Here is a 25,711-nt window from a genome sequence, read left to right on the forward strand (position 1 = left end):
CTGTTGGTTTCAAAAAGAGGAGTTCCCCTGCACAAGCTCTCTTTGCCTGCTGCCATTCATGTAAGACATGACTTGTTCCTCCTTACCTTCCACCATTATTGTGAGGCTTCCACTTCCAGCCACGTGGAAGTGTAAGTCCCATTAAGCCTCTTTCTTTTATAAATTGCACAGTCTCGGGTATGTCTTAATCAGCAGCATACAATAATACAATAAACTGTATTGTATAAATACAATAAATTGGTACTAGGAGTGGACTAATACAATAAATTGGTACTAGGAGTGGGGCGCTACTGAAAAGATACCCAGAAATGTAGAAGTGACTTTAGAACTGGGTAACAGGCAGAGGCTGGAACAGGTTGGAGGGCTCAGAAGAAGGCAGGAAAATGTGGGAAAGTTTGGAACTCCCTAGAGACTTGTTGAACAGCTTTGACAAAAATGCTGACAGTGATCAATAAGGCCATCAAAAAATTTGCAGCTTGACAATGCGATAGAAATGAAAATCCCATTTTCTGGGGAGAAATTCAAGCTGGCTGCAGAAATTTGCAGAAATTTGCATAACTAACGAGGAAGGAAATTTTCATCTCCAAGGAAAATGCCTCCAGGGCATGTCAGAGAGCTTCACAGCAGCCCCTTCCATCACAGGCCTGGAGTAGGCTGTATAAAAAGTGGTTTTGTGGGCCGGGCCCAGGGTGCCCATGCTGTGTGCAGCTTAGTGACTTGGTGCCCAGCTGCTCTAGCCATAGCTGAAAGGAGCCAACACAGAGCTTGGGCCGTTGCTTCAGAGGGTGAAAGCCTCAAGCCATGGCAGCTTCCATTTGGTTTAGAGCCTGCCAGTACACAGGAGTCAAGAATTGGGGTCTGAGAACCTAGATTCCAGAAGATGTATGGAAATGCCTGGATGTTCAGGCAGAAGTTTGCTGTAGGGGCAGGGTCCTCATGGAGAACCTCTGCTAGGACAGTGAGGAAGGGAAATGTGGGGTCAGAGCCCCAGCACAGAGTCCCTACTGGAGTACTGCCTAGCAGAACTATGAGAAGTTCTGCTACCATCCTCAAGATCCCAGAATGGTAGATCCACTGATAGCTTGCGCCATGGGCCTGGAAAAGCCACAGGCACTCAATGTCAGTCCATGAAAGCAGCCAGGAGGGAGGCTGTACGTGCAAACCCACAGGGGTGGAGCTGCCCAAGACCATGGGAACCCACCTCTTGCATCAGCGTGACCTGGATGTGAGACATGGAGTCAAAGGAGATCATTTGGAACTTTAAGATTTGACTGCCCTGCTGGATTTCGGACTTGCTTGGGGCCTGTAGCTTCTTTGTTTTGGCCAATTTCTCCCATTTGGAATGGCTGTATTTACCCAATGCCTGTCCCCCTGTAGGAAGTAACTAACCTGCTTTTGATTTTACAGACTCCATAGGTGGAAGAGACTTGCCTTGTCTGTAATGAGACTTCGGACTGTGGACTTTTGAGTTAATGCTAGAATGAGTTAAGACTATGTTGGGAAGGCATGATTGGTTTTGAAATGTGAGGACATGAGATTTGGGAGGGGCCAGGGGCAGGATGATATGGTTTGGCTGTGTCCTCACCCAAATCTCATCTTCAATTCCCATGTGTTGTTGGGAGGTAACTGAATCATGGGGGCAAATCTTTCCCATGCTGTTCTCATGACAGAGAATAAGTCTCACAAGACCTGATGGTATTTAAAAAAAGGAGTTCCCCTGTACAAGCTCTCTCTCTTTGCCTGCTGCCAAACATGTAAGACATGCCTTGCTCCTCTTTGCCTTCCACCATAATTGGACTTACACTTCCATGTGGCTAGGGAAGTCTCACAATTAAACCTCTTTCTTTTGTAAATTTTGCAGTCTCAGGTATGTCTTTATCGCAGCATGAAAAGGGACTAATACACCAGGTGATATGGTTTGGCTGTTTCCCCACCCAAAATCTCATCTTGAATTGTAATCCCCATAATCCCCACGTGTTGTGGGAGGAACCTGGTGGGAGGTAATTGAATCATGGGGGCTGCTTCCCCCATGCTCTTCTCGTGATAGTGAGTCAGTTCTCACAAGATCTGATGGTTTTATAAGCAGCTGGCATTTCCCCTTCTGGCATTCATTCTCTCTCCTGCTGCCCTGTGAAGAGGTACCTTCGCCATGGTTGCAGCCAAGCAGAAATGTCAGTCAATTAAGCCTCTTTTCTTTTCTTTTTGAGGTGGAGTTTCACTATTGTTGCCCAGTCTGGAGTGCAATGGTGCGTTCCTGGCTCACTGCAACCTCCGCCTCCTGGGTTCAAGCGATTCTCCTGCCTCAGCTTCCTGAGTAGCTGGGACTACAGTCACCTGCCACCATGCCAGGCTAATTTTTTGTATTTTTAGTAGAGACGGGGTTTCACCATGTTGGCCATGCTGGTCTCGAACTCCTGACCTCAAGTGATCTACCCATCTCGGCCTCCCAAAGTGCTGGGATTACAGGCATAAGCCACTGCGCCCAGCCTAAACCTCTTTTCTTTATAAACTACCCAGTCTTGGGTATTTTCTTATAGCAATGTGAGAACAGACTAACACAGTGGGTCAAATGGTATTTGTTTTTTGGTCTTTGAGGAATCACCATACTGTCTTTCACAATGAATCTAAGTGAAGTTTAGAATGACTGCCACAGACTGTAATCAGGAATTTTCTTGGTCTCAGTGACAACCTAGAGTGAACTTTTGAAGGGTGAAGGGTAATGGAATGGCTTTGGAAGTATCCCTTGTCCATTGTGTGGCTAATATGCCACTTGTACCAATCCAGAAAAGCATTCCCTTGATATTATCAACCATTCAACCATTATAGAACTCAGTAAGACATCCTCTGCTCACTTGTGGAGGAGCTAAAGATAACGAAATAACTATGAGGCAAGAGACGTAAACCCAGAGGCAAGGGACTTCTGTATTATATGAACGGACTTATTCATTCATCAAAAATTTCATCTTTTTATTATGTGCTGGACACAGTAGCAGGCATTGATATTGCAGCAGTGAACAAGACAGACTAGATCATTGCTCTCAAATGATTTAAATTCTGTGGAGAGACAGAAAACAAACAAGATGATTTCAGACCAGAAAAAGTTATATGCAGAACATCAAACCAAGTGATGTCAGAGAATGTGACTAGGGATTCATTTAGTTAGGATGGTCAGGAAAGACCTCTTGGAGAAGCACATTTGAGCTAGGACCTAAATGACAAGGAACTAGCTGAACAATGATCAAGGGGAGAACATTATAGGCAGAAGCGATGGCAAGTACCAATAATCTCCAAAGAGAATCACTTTAGTAATTTAGTAGTTTGGGTGGATAAACTCAAATGAATTTAGTGGGCTCTGATACACTCGCCTGAACACCGCCCTCCTTTTACATTGTCAAATGGCATATCCTGTACTCTTCGTCCACTAGACAAATACTATTAACTAAGTGGCTCCAAGCACTTGTTATTTCCTATAGATCTGTCAGCATAAAAGAGTGAAAAGCACTGTTCATGTGTTAGATAAACTGTGTTTTAGGTAGACTGTGTCACTGCTAGCCTCAAGATCTTTGTGAAGTCATTCAGTATCATCTGAGTCTCATCTCCCTAACTTGTAAAATAAATTAGATGGTCAAATGCTCTCTAGGTTTTCTTCTTTCTTGATTATACAATGAACCTATGGCTTAAATATATCATATTAATTGTCATACTTTTCAGAGCTTAACATGTTAGTAATAAAAGCTTACCTCTTCGGATATAAGTTTACTGTAGTTTCGTTTGAGCCCTGTCCAAGAACTCAATATACATGTACTGGGGTCCTGGAACTCACATAGCATGAAGTCATATTTGCTTGTCTCCTGTTCTGACCCTTATGAGAATTCTTAAGAAGTACATCCTCATTATGTTTCACATGCATTGTGTCCTTTCCTATCATGGGTGACATTATATTGGGTTGGCAGCTTTGTTTGGAGACATTTTTGCTCCTTGAGCCAACAAATACAGATAGCCAAGAATTAGATCATTCTATCCCTAAATTGCAACAGACCTTCTCAAAGGCAGCTAAGCAATGTAATTTGATCAAGGTTAAGTACAGTCAACCCTTCATCTTTTAACCTAAGTCTAAGTTCTTTTTGCTCTGTTTTAATCCCAGATTAATGGTTCCTGCTTACTGTTACAAATGTCCACAAGTTGCCCTGCAGTCAACTCTCATTTATCTGCCTGTGGCTTATCCAAAGCACCCAGCTTTCTCCTCCTCCTGCCTCCAGCACCAAGTTCCAGGCCAGCTCCTTTAACTCTGTGCCAAAGAAATACAAACTAAATCTAATATTAGCCTAATGAGAAAAGGCTATCTGCTGCCAAAGATTCACATAATGCATCCCAAAGCCAACTGCAAGCAATTATTCACTGTTTTAGATGTTGGCATTGCTTCTCCCTTATATAATACAGCAATCAAGATTTGCTGTTTTCTCCCTGAGGAGTAATTAATATATGCAGCATTTTAACCTCTTCTTTTGCCTAGTTGGCCAGATTCTCAGTGTAACAGACCATATTTTCTTTTCAAATAAATAGGTCATTTGTATATTTCATGTTAGGAGCATAAAAAACCTTGAATTTAGAGCCATTAGACATAGAGAGTTACATCTTCCTCCAGATTATTAGCCAGAAACTAAGTTTTAGTGAGTCATTTTACATCCTTGGGTTTCTCAGCTGTAAAATGGGGATACATTTTTATAAAGGAAAGGTACAGGGGAGGCATGCAAATATAAGGAATGCTCAAAGCTCTGACTCCAGGAATTAGCATTGTGGCAGGAAAAAACAAAGGATTATCAACCTTATGAAACCCTTATTTGACAGGCATAAAAACACAGCAAGGTGAAGTTTCCTCATAAACACCTAGAAAATCAAGTCTAGAAGTCAAGAATTCCCAATGTCATGTTTAGGCCACTTGTGAGGACACATTCTAGAATTCCAAGATAGGAAACAGATAGGATACTGATGGGCTGATCTTATTCCACAGCCAGAATTGCCATAGAAACTCAAATTCCAACCATCAGAGCATTTGGGAACATCAATTTCAAAAGAAACTCCTGAGTATTTTGACATTTTTTTTTTAAATGACTGAAGCCCTTGTCCATTCAGGTCCAAGGATGAGGATCAGACAGAATATCAACACAATTCCATTTTTCATCTTATTCCTATACCCAGAGAACTTCAATGGTTTCCCACAGATTAGAGCAGCACTGTCTAATAGGACTTTCTGCCATAATGATCATGTTCTATGTCCACACTGTCCAAAACAGCAGCTCCTGGAAACATGGGATAATGAACACTTGAAATGTGGCTGGCATGACCAAAGAAATACATTTTTGCATTTTATTCAATTTAAATAAATCTGAATATCCACATGTGCTAGTGGCTATTGTATTGAACAATGGAGGTGAAAAGTAAATCCATGCTACTCACTCCAGCATTCAAATTCCATCACACAGTTTGGCCCCAGCCTATTGTTCCAGACTCGATTTCTGCCGCACAAACTCTTACTTGAAGAGACTGATGTTGAACACACCTGGGCATTTCTGCTGCCATACCTTGGCTCAAAGTGCTTAGACTTCATGGCTAAAGGCACCCTCCATTCTTAGGGCTACATATTGGAATTTATCCATACTTCGCAGCACAGGTCAAGTTCTTCCTGTGCTAGAGTAACCTTCCTCGCAAGTCTTGTTCTGACTGCTCTGTGAGTAAAGGGTTAAGGAATCTCAGGGCTGGCCTGTCTGAGAAGGACTTCAGTCTCCCATAGGGCTGGTTTTTTGGAAACTGCTATGTGGAACCACTCCTGGTCTTTAGGAGCTGTGGCTTCGTCTTGAGTCTACATGACTAGAAGGGTATAAATGAATGGTGAAAAAAAGAGGCTGTGCCTTCTTTGTATCAAAGAGACTCATCCTCATCTGGACTCTCAACTTGGCAGCTGTGTGGGTAATGGGTCGAAAGAAGCTGTGTACGTGGATAACTTCTGGACCTCCCAATGCAATGAAAATGCTTTGCCACTGTATTTCTTGCTTGTACCCTCCTATAAAGCTATGTAAACATAGTTTTTTACTCTTAAACTGGTAACTATAGCTGTGGCGTGGCATGGCATGCATATTGTCTCTGAGTTTCCAAGTACTCACAAGAATTTAGGACTTATGTTGGTAAGTATTTTTTGTGGATCCACATTTCAACTGGATTCATTTTTTTATTTCCATCTAGACTGTATGCTTCCCAATAAGACTTACAGGTGATCTGGGTACTCTACTGGTTTCTCTTTGGTCTGCAAGAGCTGGAGGCAACTTGTGGCCAGACAACCTTTTTCTTCTGGAATAAGGGTTCTGAGTCTTTTGAGGAATTGGAGCTAAGGGTCCCAAAATGTCACTTTCTAAGATAGAGTATTATTCTGTCCAAAATGAATACAGATACACACACACATTTTAAAATTATGAAAGCAATACAAATTTCAGTGTCAACAGGGTAGATTAAGCACATGCTACAATCCTCCCCCAATCCACATATACACACAGACTCTAGCATTGCCTGTTAAAGATAAGCTTATTAAGCTCCTCTGGAACAGGTGGTGTGCTGAGGGATTGGTTTCAAAGACCAACATGGCAGGGCTCAAAGTGGCAGGGCCCAAAGGCACACTAAGGAGCTGGAACCAGGTTCCCAGTGAGAAGTCTGCATATGAAGGAACTTGATTTGCATAATCAGTCAGAAGCAAACAGAGAGAATGTCAAATCGAAACATTAGTGTAATACCTGGTCAGAGCTCTCGCATCCCAGAGATCAGGTGAAGGCAGATACAAAAGCACCTTACCGAGAGTGGGAGCCAAGATGGCCGAATAGGAACAGCTCTGGTCTACAGCTCCCAGCGTGAGCGACGCAGAAGACGGTGACTTCTGCATTTCCATCTGAGGTACCGGGTTCATCTCACTAGGGAGTGCCAGACAGTGGGCGCAGGCCAGTGGGCGCGCGCACCGGGCGCGAGCCGAAGCAGGGCAAGGCATTGCCTCACATGGGAAGCGCAAGGGGTCAGGGAGTTCCCTTTCCGAGTCAAAGAAAGAGGTGACGGACTCACCTGGAAAATCGGGTCACTCCCACCCGAATATTGCGCTTTTCAGACCGGCTTAAAAAACGGCGCACCACAAGACTATATCCCACACCTGGCTCGGAGGGTCCTACACCCACGGAATCTCGCTGATTGCTAGCACAGCAGTCTGAGATCAAACTGCAAGGCGGCAGCCAGGCTGGGGGAGGGGCCCCTGCCATTGCCCAGGCTTGCTTAGGTAAACAAAGCAGCCAGGAAGCTCGAACTGGGTGGAGCCCACCACAGCTCAAGGAGGCCTGCCTGCCTCTGTAGGCTCCACCTCTGGGGGCAGGGCACAGACAAACAAAAAGACAGCAGTAACCTCTGCAGACTTAAATGTCCCTGTCTGACAGCTTTGAAGAGAGCAGTGGTTCTCCCAGCACGCAGCTGGAGATCTGAGAACCGGCAGACTGCCTCCTCAAGTGGGTCCCTGACCCCTGACCCCCGAGCAGCCTAACTGGGAGGCACCCCCCAGCAGGGGCACACTGACACCTCACACGGCAGGGTATTCCAACAGACCTGCAGCTGAGGGTCCTGTCTGTTAGAAGGAAAACTAACAAACAGAAAGGACATCCACACCAAAAACCCATCTGTACATCACCATCATCAAAGACCAAAAGTAGATAAAACCACAAAGATGGGGAAAAAACAGAACAGAAAAACAGGAAACTCTAAAATGCAGAGCACCTCTCCTCCTCCAAAGGAACGCAGTTCTTCACCAGCAACGGAACAAAGCTGGATGGAGAATGATTTTGACGAGCTGAGAGAAGAAGGCTTCAGACGATCAAATTACTCTGAGCTACGGGAGGACATTCAAACCAAAGGCAAAGAAGTTGAAAACTTTGAAAAAAATTTAGAAGAATGTATAACTAGAATAACCAATACAGAGAAGTGCTTAAAGGAGCTGATGGAGCTGAAAACCAAGGCTCGAGAACTACGTGAAGAATGCAGAAGCCCCAGGAGCTGATGCGATCAACTGGAAGAAAGGGTATCAGCAATGGAAGATGAAATGAATGAAATGAAGCGAGAAGGGAAGTCTAGAGAAAAAAGAATAAAAAGAAATGAGCAAAGCCTCCAAGAAATATGGGACTATGTGAAAAGACCAAATCTACGTCTGATTGGTGTACCTGAAAGTGATGCGGAGAATGAAACCAAGTTGGAAAACACTCTGCAGGATATTATCCAGGAGAACTTCCCCAATCTAGCAAGGCAGGCCAACGTTCAGATTCAGGAAATACAGAGAACGCCACAAAGATACTCCTCGAGAAGAGCAACTCCAAGACACATAATTGTCAGATTCACCAAAGTTGAAATGAAGGAAAAAATGTTAAGGGCAGCCAGAGAGAAAGGTCGGGTTACCCTCAAAGGGAAGCCCATCAGACTAACAGCGGATCTCTCGGCAGAAACCCTACAAGCCAGAAGAGAGTGGGGGCCAATATTCAACATTCTTAAAGAAAATAATTTTCAACCCAGAATTTCATATCCAGCCAAACTAAGCTTCATAAGTGAAGGAGAAATAAAATACTTTACAGACAAGCAAATGCTGACCGATTTTGTCACCACCAGGCCTGCCCTAAAAGAGCTCCTGAAGGAAGCGCTAAACATGGAAAGGAACAACCGGTACCAGCCGCTGCAAAATCATGCCAAAATGTAAAGACCATCAAGACTAGGAAGAAACTGCATAAACTAACGAGCAAAATCACCAGCTAACATCATAATGACACGATCAAATTCACACATAACAATATTAACTTTAAATGTAAATGGACTAAATTCTCCAATTAAAAGACACAGACTGGCAAGTTGGATAAAGAGTCAAGACCCATCAGTGTGCTGTATTCAGGAAACCCATCTCACGTGCAGAGACACACATAGGCTCAAAATAAAAGGATGGAGGAAGATCTACCAAGCAAATGGAAAACAAAAAAATGCAGGGGTTGCAATCCTAGTCTCTGATAAAACAGACTTTAAACCAACAAAGTCAAAAGAGACAAAGAAGGCCATTACATAATGGTAAAGGGATCAATTCAACAAGAGGAGCTAACTATCGTAAATATATATGCACCCAATACAGGAGCACCCAGATTCATAAAGCAAGTCCTGAGTGACCTACAAAGAGACTTAGACTCCCACACATTAATAATGGGAGACTTTAACACCCCACTGTCAACATTAGACAGATCAACGAGACAGAAAGTCAACAAGGATACCCAGGAATTGAACTCAGCTCTGCACCAAGCGGACCTAATAGACATCTACAGAACTCTCCACCCCAAATCAACAGAATATACATTTTTTTCAGCACCACACCACACCTATTCCAAAATTGACCACATAGTTGGAAGTAAAGCTCTCCTCAGCAAATGTAAAAGAACAGAAATTATAACAAACTATCTCTCAGACCACAGTGCAATCAAACTAGAACTCAGGATTAAGAATCTCACTCAAAGCCGCTCAACTACATGGAAACTCAACAACCTGCTCCTGAATGACTACTGGGTACATAACGAAATGAAGGCAGAAATAAAGATGTTCTTTGAAACCAATGAGAACAAAGACACAACATACCAGAATCTCTGGGATGCATTCAAAGCAGTGTGTAGAGGGAAATTTATAGCAGTAAATGCCCACAAGAGAAAGCAGGAAAGATCCAAAATTGACACCCTAACATCACAATTAAAAGAACTAGAAAAGCAAGAGCAAACACATTCAAAAGCTAGCAGAAGGCAAGAAATAACTAAAATCAGAGCAGAACTGAAGGAAATAGAGACACAAAAAACCCTTCAAAAAATCAATGAATCCAGGAGCTGGTTTTTTGAAAGGATCAACAAAATTGATAGACCGCTAGCAAGACTAATAAAGAAAAAAACAGAGAAGAATCAAATAGACGCAATAAAAAATGATAAAGGGGATATCACCACCGATCCCACAGAAATACAAACTACCATCACAGAATACTACAAACACCTCTACGCACATAAACTAGAAAATCTAGAAGAAATGGATACATTCCTCGACACATACACTTTCCCAAGACTAAACCAGGAAGAAGTTGAATCTCTGAATAGACCAATAACAGGAGCTGAAATTGTGGCAATAATCAATAGTTTACCAACTAAAAAGAGTCCAGGACCAGATGGATTCACAGCCGAATTCTACCAGAGGTACAAGGAGGAACTGGTACCATTCCTTCTGAAACTATTCCAATCAATAGAAATAGAGGGAATCCTCCCTAACTCATTTTATGAGGCCAGCATCATTCTGATACCAAAGCCGGGCAGAGACACAACCAAAAAAGAGAATTTTAGACCAATATCCTTGATGAACATTGATGCAAAAATCCTCAATAAAATACTGGCCAACCGAATCCAGCAGCACATCAAAAAGCTTATCCACCATGATCAAGTGGGCTTCATCCCTGGGATGCAAGGCTGGTTCAATATACGCAAATCAATAAATGTAATCCAGCATATAAACAGAGCCAAAGACAAAAACCACATGATTATCTCAATAGATGCAGAAAAAGCCTTTGACAAAATTCAACAACCCTTCATGCTAAAATCTCTCAATAAATTAGGTATTGATGGGACGTATTTCAAAATAATAAGAGCTATCTATGACAAACCCACAGCCAATATCATATTGAATGGGCAAAAACTGGAAGCATTCCCTTTGAAAACTGGCACAAGACAGGGATGCCCTCTCTCACCACTCCTATTCAACATAGTGTTGGAAGTTCTGGCCAGGGCAATCAGGCAGGAGAAGGAAATAAAGGGTATTCAATTAGGAAAAGAGGAAGTCAAATTGTCCCTGTTTGCAGATGACATGATTGTTTATCTAGAAAACCCCATCGTCTCAGCCCAAAATCTCCTTAAGCTGATAAGCAACTTCAGCAAACTCTCAGGATACAAAACCAATGTACAAAAATGACAAGCATTCCTATACACCAACAACAGACAAACAGAGAGCCAAATCATGAGTGAACTCCCATTCACAATTGCTTCAAAGAGAATAAAATACCTAGGAATCCAACTTACAAGGGATGTGAAGCACCTCTTCAAGGAGAACTACAAACCACTGCTCAAGGAAATAAAAGAGGATACAAACAAATGGAAGAACATTCCATGCTCATGGGTAGGAAGAATCAATATCGTGAAAATGGCCATACTGCCCAAGGTAATTTACAGATTCAATGCCATCCCCATCAAGCTACCAATGACTTTCTTCACAGAATTGGAAAAAACTACTTTAAAGTTCATATCGAACCAAAAGAGAGCCCGCATCGCCAAGTCAATCCTAAGCCAAAAGAACAAAGCTGGAGGCATCACACTACCTGACTTCAAACTATACTACAAGGCTACAGTAACCCAAACAGCATGGTACTGGTACTAAAACAGAAATATAGATCAATGGAACAGAACAGAGCCCTCAGAAATAACACCGCTTACCTACAACTATCTGATCTTTGACAAACCTGAGAAAAACAAGCAATGGGGAAAGGATTCCCTATTTAATAAATGGTGCTGGGAAAACTGGCTAGCCATATGTAGAAAGCTGAAACTGGATCCCTTCCTTACACCTTATACAAAAATCAATTCAAGATGGATTAAAGATTTAAACGTTAGACCTAAAACCATAAAAACCCTAGAAGAAAACCTAGGCCTTCCCATTCAGGACATAGGCACGGGCAAGGACTTCATGTCTAAAACACCAAAAGCAATGGCAACAAAAGCCAAAATTGACAAAGGGGATCTAATTAAACTAAAGAGCTTCTGCACAGCAAAAGAAACTACCATCAGAGTCAATAGGCAACCTACAACATGGGAGAAAATTTTCGCAACCTACTCATCTGACAAAGGGCTAATATCCAGAATCTACAGTGAACTCAAACAAATTTACAAGAAAAAAACAAACAACCCCATCAAAAAGTGGGCGAAGGACATGAACAGACACTTCTCAAAAGAAGACATTTATGCAGCCAAAAAACACATGAAAAAATGCTCATCATCACTGGCCATCAGAGAAATGCAAATCAAAACCACTATGAGATATCATCTCACACCAGTTAGAATGGCAATCATTAAAAAGTCAGGAAACAACAGGTGCTGGAGAGGATGTGGAAAAATAGGAACACTTTTACACTGTTGGTGGGACTGTAAACTAGTTCAACCATTGTGGAAGTCAGTGTGGCGATTCCTCAGGGATCTAGAACTAGAAATACCATTTGACCCAGCCATCCCATTACTGGGTATATACCCAAGTGACTATAAATCATGCTGCTATAAAGGCACATGCACACGTATGTTTATTGTGGCATTATTCACAATAGCAAAGACTTGGAACCAACCCAAATGTCCAACAATGATAGACTGGATTAAGAAAATGTGGCACATATACACCATGGAATACTATGCAGCCATAAAAAATGATGAGTTCATATCCTTTGTAGGGACATGGATGAAATTGGAAACCATCATTCTCAGTAAACTATCGCAAGAACAAAAAACCAAACACCGCATATTCTCACTCATAGGTTGGAATTGAACAATGAGATCACATGGACACAGGAAGGGGAATATCACACTCTGGGGACTGTGGTGGGGAGGGGGGAGGGATAGCATTGGGAGATATACCTAATGCTAGATGACGAGTTAGTGGGTGCAGCGCACCAGCATGGCACATGTATACATATGTAACTAACCTGCACAATGTGCACATGTACCCTAAAACTATAATTAAAAAAAAAAAAAAAAAAAAAAAACCGCAAAAGCACCTTACCAGAAGGCTCTACAATTCAAGGCACACGTGGCCAAAAGACCCCACGATAACTCACTTCTCTGACAAATAAACCACCAGCAAGAATTAGAAGCCATGTGAGGAAATTCAGCACCCTAAAAGCATAATACTAACCCAACAAACAGAAAAAGTCATGGTTGAGCTACTAAAGTTAATGGGATAATCTGAAAAGGGCTTTAAAATAAATACACTTAAAAGAATACATATCTTATTTAAAATTCAAGCAAAGCAGTACAGAAAGTAAAAGTTTTCTCCATAATTTTAACTTCAGATAGAATCTGCTGCTCAAATTGTGGAAAACCCTCCTAGACTCAGTGATGCTCTTATACAGAGACAGACATTTTTACATAAATGGAAACATACAATATCTACTATGTCATAACCTGCCCTTCTCGTTCCCTTTCTACTTTAAAATATTATCACATACATTTTCCCACATAAATACATACAGGTCTTCTGCATCCTCATAAAGGAAAAATTATATCCCTTTGCATTAATACACAGTTTCTTTAGCCAGTGTCCTGTGAATGAACATTTGGGCTATTTTCAATGTGTTCTCCTGTAGCCATCTTTGCACATATGGATGATTATTTCCTTAGGTAAGTTCCTACAGAGGGAATTATTGGCCCCCTAATTGCACACATTTAAAATTTTGATAACTATTATCAAGCTTGTCATCCAGAAAAGCTGTACCAATTTACATTACTGAATGGCTTTAGAGGTATGCATTTCTAGCCACAGGTTTTTTAAGGTAGGTTTAAAGTAGGCCAATTTACCAGAGATTCAATTATACACCCAAGAAAAGAGAAGATGGCTTACAACTCTACTAGCCCTCTAAATGCAATGGAAGGGAAAATGTAAATGTGTTTGTACCTGCACAAAACAAGTTCATGTTGTCTAAGGTACAAAAGCTTCAGGGTCAGTCATGCTGCTGGCATCCACAGTAATCACACTGTAGTAATTTTAACTCTGTTCCCCCAGCAGCCACTGTTGTTCCCTCGTCCTCCATTTAAACAACTGGACAAATTCTTTGTCTAAGCTTTACTAAAGCCTCTAGTCTGTTCACCCCTAAATATGATGGCAGTGTGAAAAACCCAGAATCTCCTTGCAACCTCATTTGTTGGGGATGGGTGTTCATTGTAGATGATTTGCATAAACTCAAATGAATCTGGTTTCCAATATTAGTTTGTTCCAGAAGAAAGGCACATTATACACATCCACACTCATTGAAGTATGTTTTCAGCAAAGGAACTATAAAATGCTTCAGAGGCAAAGACACAAAATTTCAGGATTCACAATTCACATATTCAAGATAATCAGAAATAAAATCATATCAGATTTGAGTCAAATTTTGTATATTACCAATCTCTTTACAAATATAAGAGATACACACTAGAAATGTTTAAAGTTGAATTTAAAGCAGACAAATATCAGTAGTTAACTTTTCTTTTCTCTCTAATTTTTAATATTTTAGGCATCCTTTAGAAAATATCTCACTCATAGAAAGTCTGTTTATCTTCCTAAAGAGGACCCTTAAGGCGTTTTTTCCTGGCTCTTTCAAGATGCCCATGTATTGATCAGGTTTAGCTTTCTTAACAGGGTTCACTCATTTCCAATGCTGCTCACAAACCCAACTTCATTGATCATCAGCCAATAAATATCCTATGAGTTGCCATTTCTCTTAGCTAAAATGTCTAGCGTAAAATGCCTGCAATATATTTCTTGGTAATCATTCCCCATTCCCTACCACACACACATACTTAATGTTAACAATTTTTAATTATCCACACTAAAGAAGAGAAGCAATAACAGTAATTATTCCAAACTGTACATAAAGCAAAAAATTCACGTGTGATTTGGAAGACATTACTTGGAGGAGAAGGGAGGTGGTTATTGTACAACAGTAAGGTGACCTTTTTCCTTAATATTTTTCTTGGGTGCTTACAACATTTGTTTTCCAAGGCATGCATACATTCATTTGCTCAACCAACATTTGAAAGGAAATTGTCTTGCAGGGAATACACAAAGGGAGAAACAAAACTATATGAAGGTTAATTTCCTCAATGTCCAAGAGGAAAACTAATATGAGTATCTTCAACAACACTGTGCCCCCAACATGAACATCTGCACTGATTTCAGACAAATACCCAGATAGTGCCAGTTCCATTGTAGGGAGCTTTTAGAAGAGGCTGTCCTTACTAAAAAATTACCTACCCCACAGAATCCAAGTTTCCGTACTTCTTCACCAATGCCTATTTTGTCAGTTCTCTGTTACCTATGTTTAGGTTTAAGACTGAAAAGAACTAAGCATCCTACAGCAGAATAAAATAATTTTCTCTTTCATTACTTAGGGTTCTATTTACTATTGTCTACCTCACAAGATTGTTACAGGGACACAATAAGTCAACAGATCAAGAGTCCTTCAAACAGTACCTGGGAGATACATGCATATTTAATAAAATATCAGCTATTACTAATTAACAATACCTGTAAGCACAAGCCTCTCATACTCATGCAGTACTGGGGCTTTTATAAAATGCTTCCACAAGCATACAATCGTTTGATCTGCTCAACCTGATGAGAGAAGTCATTTTATGATTCCCTTGTGTAGATGAAGAATCTGCAACTCAGAAAGTCACATGACTTTCCCAACACCATAGAGTGGTAAGTCTGAGCCTGGCAGGTGAATCTTTTAGCTTCAAGTCCAGGGCATTCTTCTCTATAACCTCAGAGCCTCACGCTATGAGACTGGCCACAAACGTGTTTCAATTTTATTCCAAAGGGAATACAGTTAATATTTTCATTTATAATTATTTATCCGCAAGATACAGTGCTCATTTGACCACAGATACAATGGTAATTAGTGAAAGCACTATCAGCTCTTCTCTGTGGCTGGACTACAACATATAAAGGCTGCAGCTTTCAAATCTCCATAATTAACTGGAATATTACACACCTTAGCCGTCTCAGCTTCTGCCTGCAGTCGCTTGGGAGTTCCTTTCTGGTCAGGCACCTTCTGGAAATTTTTGTTTTTAATGGATTGAGATTCCACACCTTCACCTTCAATTTGCAGTTTAATACCTTCAGCATGGGCAGGGTGATCAATACCCCGTGGATTCAAACCACAGTGGAGAGCTAGGAAAAAGCAACAAATAGAACTCAGAAAACAAACCACATAAAGAAGGTGTCCATGACAGAAAATATTCATCAAGCCTAAGTAGGAAAAAAACGAGGCATCTATGAGTCGAGAGGTGGTGTGATTACTACGATAAATAATATGGTGAGGAGGGAGCACGGTATAGTGGGAAACCTTGAGCTTGGAAATCAGCAAGATTTAGGTACAAATCCAGAAGCCCTCAATTCCAAGTTGTTTGACTTTCAGCAACTTACAAATCCAAATGTTACAGATGAGAATACCAAATCAGGCAACGTTGTTACTGCTTCCCACACACGCAATCATGCAATTATTTCAACCCTGCAGTTTAGTTTATATCTCTACCTCCATCTGAAAAGTGCTCACCCTCTCTTCTTCTGGACCTTCTTTATTATTTAGGCATCCACTCAAGTCCACTCTCTTGCATTCATTCAAGCAATATTTCTTAAGCACTTACTATGTGCCATCCCTGGGTTAGATCCTGGAAACATGGATTTACATATGACAGATGTTACCTTCAAAGAACTCACAATGTAATAAAGGAGGCAAACAAAAGGACTGGTGATTTTCAAACAGAACTGTCACTTCTACATAGCAAAGAAAAAAAAGCCAGAGTGGAGGGCTCAAGGGCATCAAGCCCAGTGGCTTCCAGTTTTTTGCATCTTACTCTCTCCATGCCCTGTAACATAGATATTCCACAAATAAAACCTAAAGCTGATTTTCTGGGGATATTTATTCATCTAACAAACGCTTACTGAGCCCCGCTATGTACCCTGTATTATCAAATAAATAGCAACGAATGTTGTAAGATCCATGCATTCCACTACATAAACCACCATGTATGTCTGTGTGCAGATGGCAGGTATGTGTGTTTTGACTTCTCTGGTAGTAAATTATTTCATTTCCCTGTTACCCCAACTCTTCAAATTCAGGTAAACTCCTATGCTCATCCCCTTTCCTTTATTCACAGAGAAGTTAAGGCCAGATACTTAATACCCCCATCTTCCCCAGGTCTCCACTTCATCAATAATCTTTTACCCAACATCTTTAGGCTTTCCCCTTTCTCAGCATTCTTCCCCTCCAGCCAGCTTCCATAACTCAAAAAGTCCAACTCTCTATTCGGCACTCCATTTAGGCCATAGTTTCCTCTTTGCCTCATCTTTGCCAGGATTCTGATGAGTACTTTAGACCTGAGGGATGAGGCAGGCTTCCTAAAAGAAGTGAGGTGTTTTCCTCCCACTGTCCACTCCCTCCTTAATAGATATCATCTATTCCTATGTTCCCAATCAACATTCTGGTGACTCCCAAATATTAACTGCAGCCTAGACAGACCTTTCTTATGAATGTCAGACAAGTAAAACTGCAGCAGAAACAATTTGCCTGTTCCAGTCTTCGCAAGTTACACAGAAACTGATGAGACATCCTTAACATCACTCGATGATCCATCACTTTCCTTTCATCTATCAGCAAATCCAACAGCTCTACACCTAAGATACTGCTCAAATATTCAATGATATTTCTTTAAAAAAACAAACTGATTGCACAAAGGTCCAAATGCACGTGATCTTATTTCTACCACTTTATGTGGACATTATTTATGAATTTCTCTTCTCCTAGTCTCTAAGCTTCCTATTTAGTGGTACACTCTGGGCACTTAACATGTATTAGTTCATACCTCCCTTTTGGGCTTTGTTCTGAATCTCAAATGATCTTCATGAAAAACTCTGAGACATAACTATGTTCATTTCACAGATAAGGAAAATGAGGCTCAAAGGGGTTAGGTTCACAAAAGGGCATACTATACTGGTGTGTACAGAAAAGTCACAAAAATCATGGCCCATTTAGTATACACGATTTCATATTACACATGGAAAAATCCAAACTAGATTAAATGGTATGGAAAATTATTAGCTGACAGAACAAGAAGTCCAGTGATGGCACAAGTTCAGAATTAGCTGATTTGCATCTCGGTAGTTTCATCAAGCACTGTGCTTTTTTTTTTTTCTTTCTCCATTCTATTATCCATAGCACCGACTTTATCCTGAACCTGGGTCCCTTTGTAGCGTCTAGACTACAAGCTTTAGTTTTCATCTTGAAGCAGAAAGGGCTTGGTTGACTATGGCTTTTTCTCCCAAACCTCCTTCAAATTTTATTCTCTTTTCTCATTGGCCAGGAGTGAATTACATGCCTATTACTGAACTAACATGCTGGCAGTGGAAATAGGATTACCCTTAAACCAACTGACCAGCTCAGGTCAATTCCCCAAACCACACTGCTGCTACTCAACAGGGCTGTAGCAGAATGGATGCTGGGGAACCAACAACAATGCCCACTTTAGGCAGTGCTGGAAAGAGAACTTAGTAGCCAAAGCCTCTGAGAGCTTGAAGCTAATTACTGTTATTATCAATCAGCTTCTCCATCTCCAAAGACTAGCCTACTTACAATGAATATTCAATTAAATACATCAAAGTTGTGATTATTTTTAAAAGGTGTGCTTGTGTAGGGAGATGGGGGATTGGCATGGGATGGATTCAGACATTAATGAAGAAAAGAAAAATGTGTAGCTTTGATCTTTCTGTCTAGCTTTATCCTCTGCTGCTTCCTACCTTGAAATTCATGACCTAGGAATACCACTGAACTGCTGGTAGACCTCCTATTCTCTTCCCCTATCACCTCCCCACCAAATTTGACTCTTATACTTCCTTCATCTCTGATCACGGTGGTCCCACCACCTAGAAATGCTGGTCCTACTCCAACCTAATCCTATCTCCTGCTCTCTGGGAGGCTAAGTCCTATTCACCTCATGTCAGCTCAGACCTCTTCTTCAGAAAGCCTTTTAGGAGTCTCTGGCTACCACAGCAAGAAACCATTCCCTATGCTCCCTCATGCATAGTCCCCTGGTGCTTCATTTTCCTCACAGTACTAAGAATGTCCATGTAATTGATCTGTCTGCCTTGCCCAGCACAACTGTAAGCTCCTGGAGGGCAGGTACCATCTGTTTTTCATCTCCATGACTTCCATTCCTGAGTCCAGGACCTGGCACATAAGAGACATTAAGGAAACACTTGTTCAGCTGCAGAATGAACCAGCAATTCCCTTCCTTTACGCAATCATGCCTTAAATCAGAAGAAAGCTTTTCTCTGCTAGTAAATACTTGGCATTCAAAATGTAAGATATCTATAAACAGGAGGCAGAATACAGTTTTTTGACTTTCCACACACGTAGGCTTATTTTTCACACAAATATTTTAATCCTCCATAGCTGTTCCTTCCTCCACTGCAAACTCCCCAGTAGTTGATTTAGGTTTTTGTACTTAGAATTATTAATTTAAAACAACTTTTGATAGACTTTGCTTTGTTTTCCCTGAAATTTCATGTCCCTAATATTTACAAATCAAACAACTCTCCAATGGCCTCTTACAATGCATGACCTCCATCTCTTTGCTTGTGTCAAAGGTGTCCCCTTTTGATTTCTCTTTTTTGTGTTCATCACTGACCTTTCTTGTTTTCCCTAAAGTTATTTACTTAATTTAATGGGCTTGGCAGCTCACTGGTCGGCTTCGAGACCCTCTTCTCGTTTCCCTAATCTTCACCACCACTCCTGTGCCTGACGGATTCCTAGTCATTGAACTGACACCGCAGGCAGCTTGTGGTCTTTATGGGAAGTGCTGCTCCTGTCACTTTTACTTAATTTGAATGTCATTAATATTGAATTCTTCAAAATGAAGAGTTAAAAACCAAAATGAATTTCACAAACATTGCTCTTAAAAAAATTTAAGAGAGAAATGTTTCACTGCAAATGCACATATTTTAGCATTGTTTTGAAAAGCCCTTTTGAAGGCACCATGTTTTTTTCATGTGTAAAAACCTACTTCCCCAGAAAATTGAAAACCAGGTGCATTGCTGGTGGGAATGTCAAGTGATACATCCCCTGTGGAAAACTGTATGGTGGTTCCTCAAAAAATTAAACACAGAATTGTCATTTGATACAACAATTCAACTTGTAGGTATACATACACACACACACACACACACACACACACACACACACACAAACTGAAAGCAGGAACTCAAGATATTTGTATGCTCATGTACATAGCAGCATTATTCATAACAGTCAAACAGGCATAAACCAAATGCCTGTGGATGCATGAATGGATAAACACAATGTGATACATATAATGAAATATTTTGCGCCTATAAAAGGAATGGCATTCTCATCCATGCTACAACATGCATGAACCTTGAAGACATTATGCTAAAGTGAAATATGCCAGACAAAAATGGACAACTATTGGACGATTCACTTATATGAGTTAGTCAAATCTACAGAGAAAGAAAATAGACCAATGGCTACACACGGGCTGTGGGAGAGAAAATGGGAAGTTATTGGTAAGTTATGGGTATAGTGTTTCACTTTGGGATGATGAAAACTCTCTGGAGATGGATGGTGATGATGGTTATATAATAATGTGAATGTGCCTAATGCCACTGAACCATATAATTAAAGATGATTAAAATGATGAATTTAATGTATATTTTGTCACAATAAAAAAATAAAAACTTAAAAACCCTACTCCCTCTCATTTCAACTTCCCTAATACCTCCATAAATGGAAAGAGAGGTTCCAAAGATATTTTTATTCAAAGGTTTGAGAGTTTATTTATGAATAATATCATCATGATTTTCATCTAGAATGTTATTTTATTGTTTAATAAAATGGTAAAAATTATAGCTCAAAAGTATGAGGTTACTTCAGAATTTTCCTGGAAAGGAAATGTTCTCCAAAACAGGTCTTGTCCTAATCAGCAGAAGCAGGGCTTGAATTGCTGATTGCTGGAAATGAGCCTGGGCTCTCCAAGGCTTAGTGGCTGAGGGATGCCATTCTCATGTGATTTAGGTGACAGTAACAGGCTATCTGGAATGAAGTGCCAGGCCTTGTTTTCTCTGCTCACAGTGATGCTAGAAGAGTTGAGGGGTGCATTGGCATCTGCTGTCATCCCCAAGAACAAGTGCATCTTAGTCTCCAGGAAGCCACCCAACTTCCAGTTCTTCCAATCTCCACCCACACCACTCTCTGTCATGAAACAAGGGATGGAGACTTATTAAATTTTAATGTTCCTCTATTCTGAGTTTTGCCTTGAATAGAGACACTGTGAAAACACTCCCAGTTGCCCCTCAGAATGAGCTGGCTCCCCAACCAAGGAACCCCCACATAGAAACTGCTAGCAGTGCCCTGAAATGTGTTGTGCTTCTCTACCTTGACAGAACTGACCTTTTACATCATATGCTCTTCCTTTCCCTTATTTGCATAGATAACTGCTTCAGGAAATATTACTTTTCTCTTTTTTCTACTGTAAAGCTTTAACTAGTCTTGCACCCAGTATATCCTCTTAAGTAATAAAGACACTTCCCCTCTTTTTCTTTCTTTCTTTTTTTTTTTTTTTTCTTTTTTGAGACAGTGTTTTGCTCTGTTGCCCAGGCTGGAGAGTGCAGTGGTGTGATCATGGCTCACTGCAATCTCAACCTCACAGGCTCAAGTGTTCCTTCCACCTCAGCCACCCAAGTAGCTGGGACTACAGGTGTGCACCACCACACCCAGGTAATTTTTGTATTATCTGTAGAGGCAGGGTTCTGCCATGTTGCCCAGGCTGGTCTTAGACTCCTGGGCTCAAGCGACCTGCCCACCTCGACCTCCCAAATTCCTGGGAACACAAGCATCAGCTACAATGCCCAGCCCACCTCTTTTTCTTATATGATCTGTATGTGTGTGTATGTACCATGCGTTGCAAATATTTATTGACAGGTCTGCTAAATCTATGACTAGGAGCCCCCAGAAGAAGTGACTACTTCTTGTTGAGCTTTACCAATGTAGTGTGTAGCCACATAACTACCTTACAGTAGGTGCTCAATCATTGTTTATAGACTGAGCATAGATATGATGGAAAGATACTGATTGAATCCTACTCACTGCCATTCGGTACTGATGCGTAACATATATTTTTCAAAAAAGCAAATAAAAGTTGCTTCCAATCTAATTGAGTAATTCACCAAAAATGTTAAATCACAAAACCATAAAGCTATCCTGAAACTACTGATTTATTTGACTGCCATCTGCAAAGCAGAGACTATCTTATTCATCTTTGCACCTGCAAAGCCTAAACAGTTGTACATACTCAACCCTCAATAAATGTTGCTAAATGAATCAGTGACCTTAAAAACAAATATACTCCAATCCCCACCATTAGTTATTAGAATTGAGATAGGTTATTTCAAATTTCATGTTTATGTCTTGCTTCTAGCTAAAGTTCCTGAAGGAGATGGTCCTTCTTTAACACTTCCCTAATATAATATACACATAACACTCTCCAATATGTTTAATTCATTATATTAATTATTATAGGTGCTTCATTTATTGTATTCTGGATTCGAATTCAGCAGAGACTACCCTCCAGAAGTAATGTGAACATCACAAAAAGTCTGTAACTCTTTGTAGCAGACACTTCTGATGGGCTACACATTCTCAACACTCTCATTTTTGCCACCTACTGAAGTATGGCTACAAAGCCAAATAGCAAATTTCACAGCTTCCCTTGCAGCTACAAGTGAGGTTGATGACAGATTCCTCCCTAGGGCACATAAGCAGAAGTTTGATAGGAAACAAACAGTTCTGGAACTGACAAAAGAGGAAAGATCTTAACATCACTCTTCCCCTTTGTCTCTGCCTTAAAGGCATATGTGATATCTAGAACTGCTACAGAACATTCTGTGACCATAGGGCTACAAAGATGAAAAAAAGTCAAGAGAATAATAGTCACATTGGCTCTGACATCATTGGGCTACTCGAACTTTGTTCTTCATTATTCTCCTCTGGACTTGAGAGTCTGTGAGAAAAGTAATTCTCTGCTTATTAAGCCATGGTTAGTCGTGTCTTCTACAACTTTCAGATGAACCCCTGCAAAATGACACGTTTCCATTTTAACCAATAACATAGGATTGTTTAGCTCTTCTTTTTAAAAGAGAAAACAGAAATCCTAGCAAAATGTTCTGGTCTGGGTTTCACAGCTCCTATTATGACTTAGAAAGCTGAATAAGTATAGTATGAATAATAGATATATCTTAGGAATATACCTTAGGAATACATGTTGTTATCAGTAAACACTGACATCAGAAGTAATCCAGATGACACTCTGAAGACCTGAGGATGAAACTTTCTTGCTTAGCTGGGGTCCTAAGGTACCCAGAAAAGTGCCCAGATCATTCATGAAAACTTTTGCATCAATGAATAGGGATGGGAATGTGTTCCTGTGTATCTGGTCATTAATGTGTTGACATAAAAATACAACAACTGTACCAGAAAGTATGTCTCAGGAACACAGGCTTGGTTTAGCTAATAGAAAGGGAGCACAACATCTCCTTGGGCAAAGGATACTGCCCAGCAGATATCTTCTAGGACAGGGATCAGCAAACTATGGCCCATTGACCAAATCCATCCTGCTGTTTGTTTTCATGTGGTTTGTGACCCCAAAATAGTTTTTACATTTTAAAGTGATTGGAAAAAAACATTTTATGACACATGGGAATTACATGAAATTCAAAGTTCAATGTCCATAAAGTTTTACTGGAAAATAATAAATGAGGCATGCTCATTTATCTATATAGTGTTCATGTCTGCTTTTGTGCTACAATGGCAGCAGTGAGTAACTGTGACACAGACCACGTGGCCTGCAAAGACTGAAATATTTACTGGCTGGCTCTTTGCAGAAAAAGTTTGCTGGCCCTTGTTCTAGGGTAGAGTATAACCATAACCTGAAGGGCACTGGGACCTGATAACCCCAGCCTCCTTTACTCTAGCAACATCAAGGAAGAACTTATGGGTCTTTGCAGGACTAGCCTCTGACTTATTCTGTACTTCCCCACTCCCAGGTAATTTAAATGAGCTAAATTATGCTGAATTTTATCACTTGGGTCAGGCAATGAGGAGACAGAATATGATTTCCAAATTTCTCCTTGGTCAGCTAAATGTGATATTACATATACTTGCTGAAGCTTAAAATTTCTATAGAGGTCTTTTTCCCACTATCAAAAACAGGGGTAAAATATAAATGTCCAGAAGGGTAATTCAGCAGCATTAAAAGCTGAACATGTCCACCCCCAGCAAGTCTAAGTGGCCAATAATAGATGGCTCCCCTATTCCATGCAAGAAGAGACTGGAAAAAAGGAAGTTATTACATCAATGAGAAAGACAGGGGAAGAAACTAAATGGAAACTGAAAGACTGAACCCACAAAACTCATGCTATTGTCCTCACAAATCTGCCCACAGTAGCCTGACAATGATGATGTGGCTGCCCAAGCTGGACCTACATGACTGTTCAGCACAGCCAGACGTTCAAACCACATGCAGCAGTGTAAGGACATGGTCTTCTCTGGGCCCCACGATGCTCACTCACTCTGGTTTACTTGTCTACAGAAACAATTTCATCTTTGTAAAAACAGTTCGCTATAATGGAATCTAGTTTTCCAAAGACTACTTAAGTTTAATCACCATATCAAATATTCACTTGTCCTACACTTGACATCTAGACAACCTAAAACAATGGAAATTAAAATAATGCTTAACTTAGGTGTTGCAGAATCAGTAAAGTGGGGACAGACTTTAGAAGATGTCCAAGGCATGAATATTAACTCTTCTCATTCACGAGGAGAATACAAGGGCAGACACATGCAGAGGTTCTATGATGCTTTAGACAAGGGATTCAGGTATCACTTTGAGAGATTGATAAGTAGTCTACACTGGTGACTTTAAAAATATTTAACTATGATACTACAGAAAGAGATTTCACATTGTGAATCCATGACCAATCATCTTTATGTATATGAATCGAACCACGTTTTTATGAAATATTACTTTCCATTACTACATATCATCTACTCTTTATTTTTTTAAATAAAGTAGTTCCTCTTGCATCCTTCAGGGAAGAAGAAATAGACATACTTTTCTCCATTCATCCCACTTAGTAAAGTTAAAAATGATGGACATTATATATGAGACAAACGTAAGACAACTGAATGGTAAAGAGAAGGGAGACCATCTAAAGACCTCGAAGGACCTTGAATAATCTGGTGGTGAGTTCTTTCAGCTTCCTTTTGCCTCGTATATCCCAGACTTAGAACTAAGAAGCCTGCAACTTGGGAACAGCTATGGGCACAGAAAAAAAATAATATACAACAAGAGCTTGCTCTCTGTAACCAAAGGACCAGGAAAGAGACAGCCTAGCAAGGTAGGAAACATGTAGATAATAACTGCTTTACTCAAACATTACAGAAAAGAAATGTGACCCAACCACCACATCAGTAAAGGCTGATTGTAAACCCTAGACTCACACCCTCACCAGGCTGCACTTAGGTACCCCAATACTCCCAGGAGAATGCCACAGAAGGCCAAATAGGGAGTCCAGGTTTTCATCTCTGTCAATTGGTAAAGAGGGTACCTCCTCATCTCCAAAATGTCAGCTGAGATGATATGGCAAGGCTGGATTTTCACCTCTACCAGTTTATCAGAGGTGAGCCTTCCTTCCTGCGATTGTGTCAGAGGAAGTCTGGTAGACAGGACTTTCACTATTACCCAGCCATAAGGAAGAAGTCCTACCT

General features: G+C 40.6%; 1 protein-coding gene across 9 annotated transcripts in view; it reads right to left on the reverse strand.

The window, feature by feature from the left end:
- The window catches only part of SAMD12 (sterile alpha motif domain containing 12), a 492,602-nt gene that overhangs the window by 438,148 nt on the left and 28,743 nt on the right, over positions 1-25,711 (reverse strand). For all 9 annotated transcript variants that reach the window (XR_002937745.3, XR_010159661.1, XR_682014.4 and 6 more), the window contains exon 2: positions 15,863-16,041. Coding sequence is in view for 6 of the 9 variants with exons in the window: in XM_009455826.5 (XP_009454101.1) it covers positions 15,863-16,041 (179 nt within the window). In the remaining 3 variants the exon portion in view is untranslated. The remainder of the gene's footprint in view (positions 1-15,862; positions 16,042-25,711) is intronic.

This window comes from Pan troglodytes, chromosome 7 (genome assembly GCF_028858775.2).
Source record: "Pan troglodytes isolate AG18354 chromosome 7, NHGRI_mPanTro3-v2.0_pri, whole genome shotgun sequence".
Lineage (NCBI taxonomy): Eukaryota > Metazoa > Chordata > Mammalia > Primates > Hominidae > Pan > Pan troglodytes.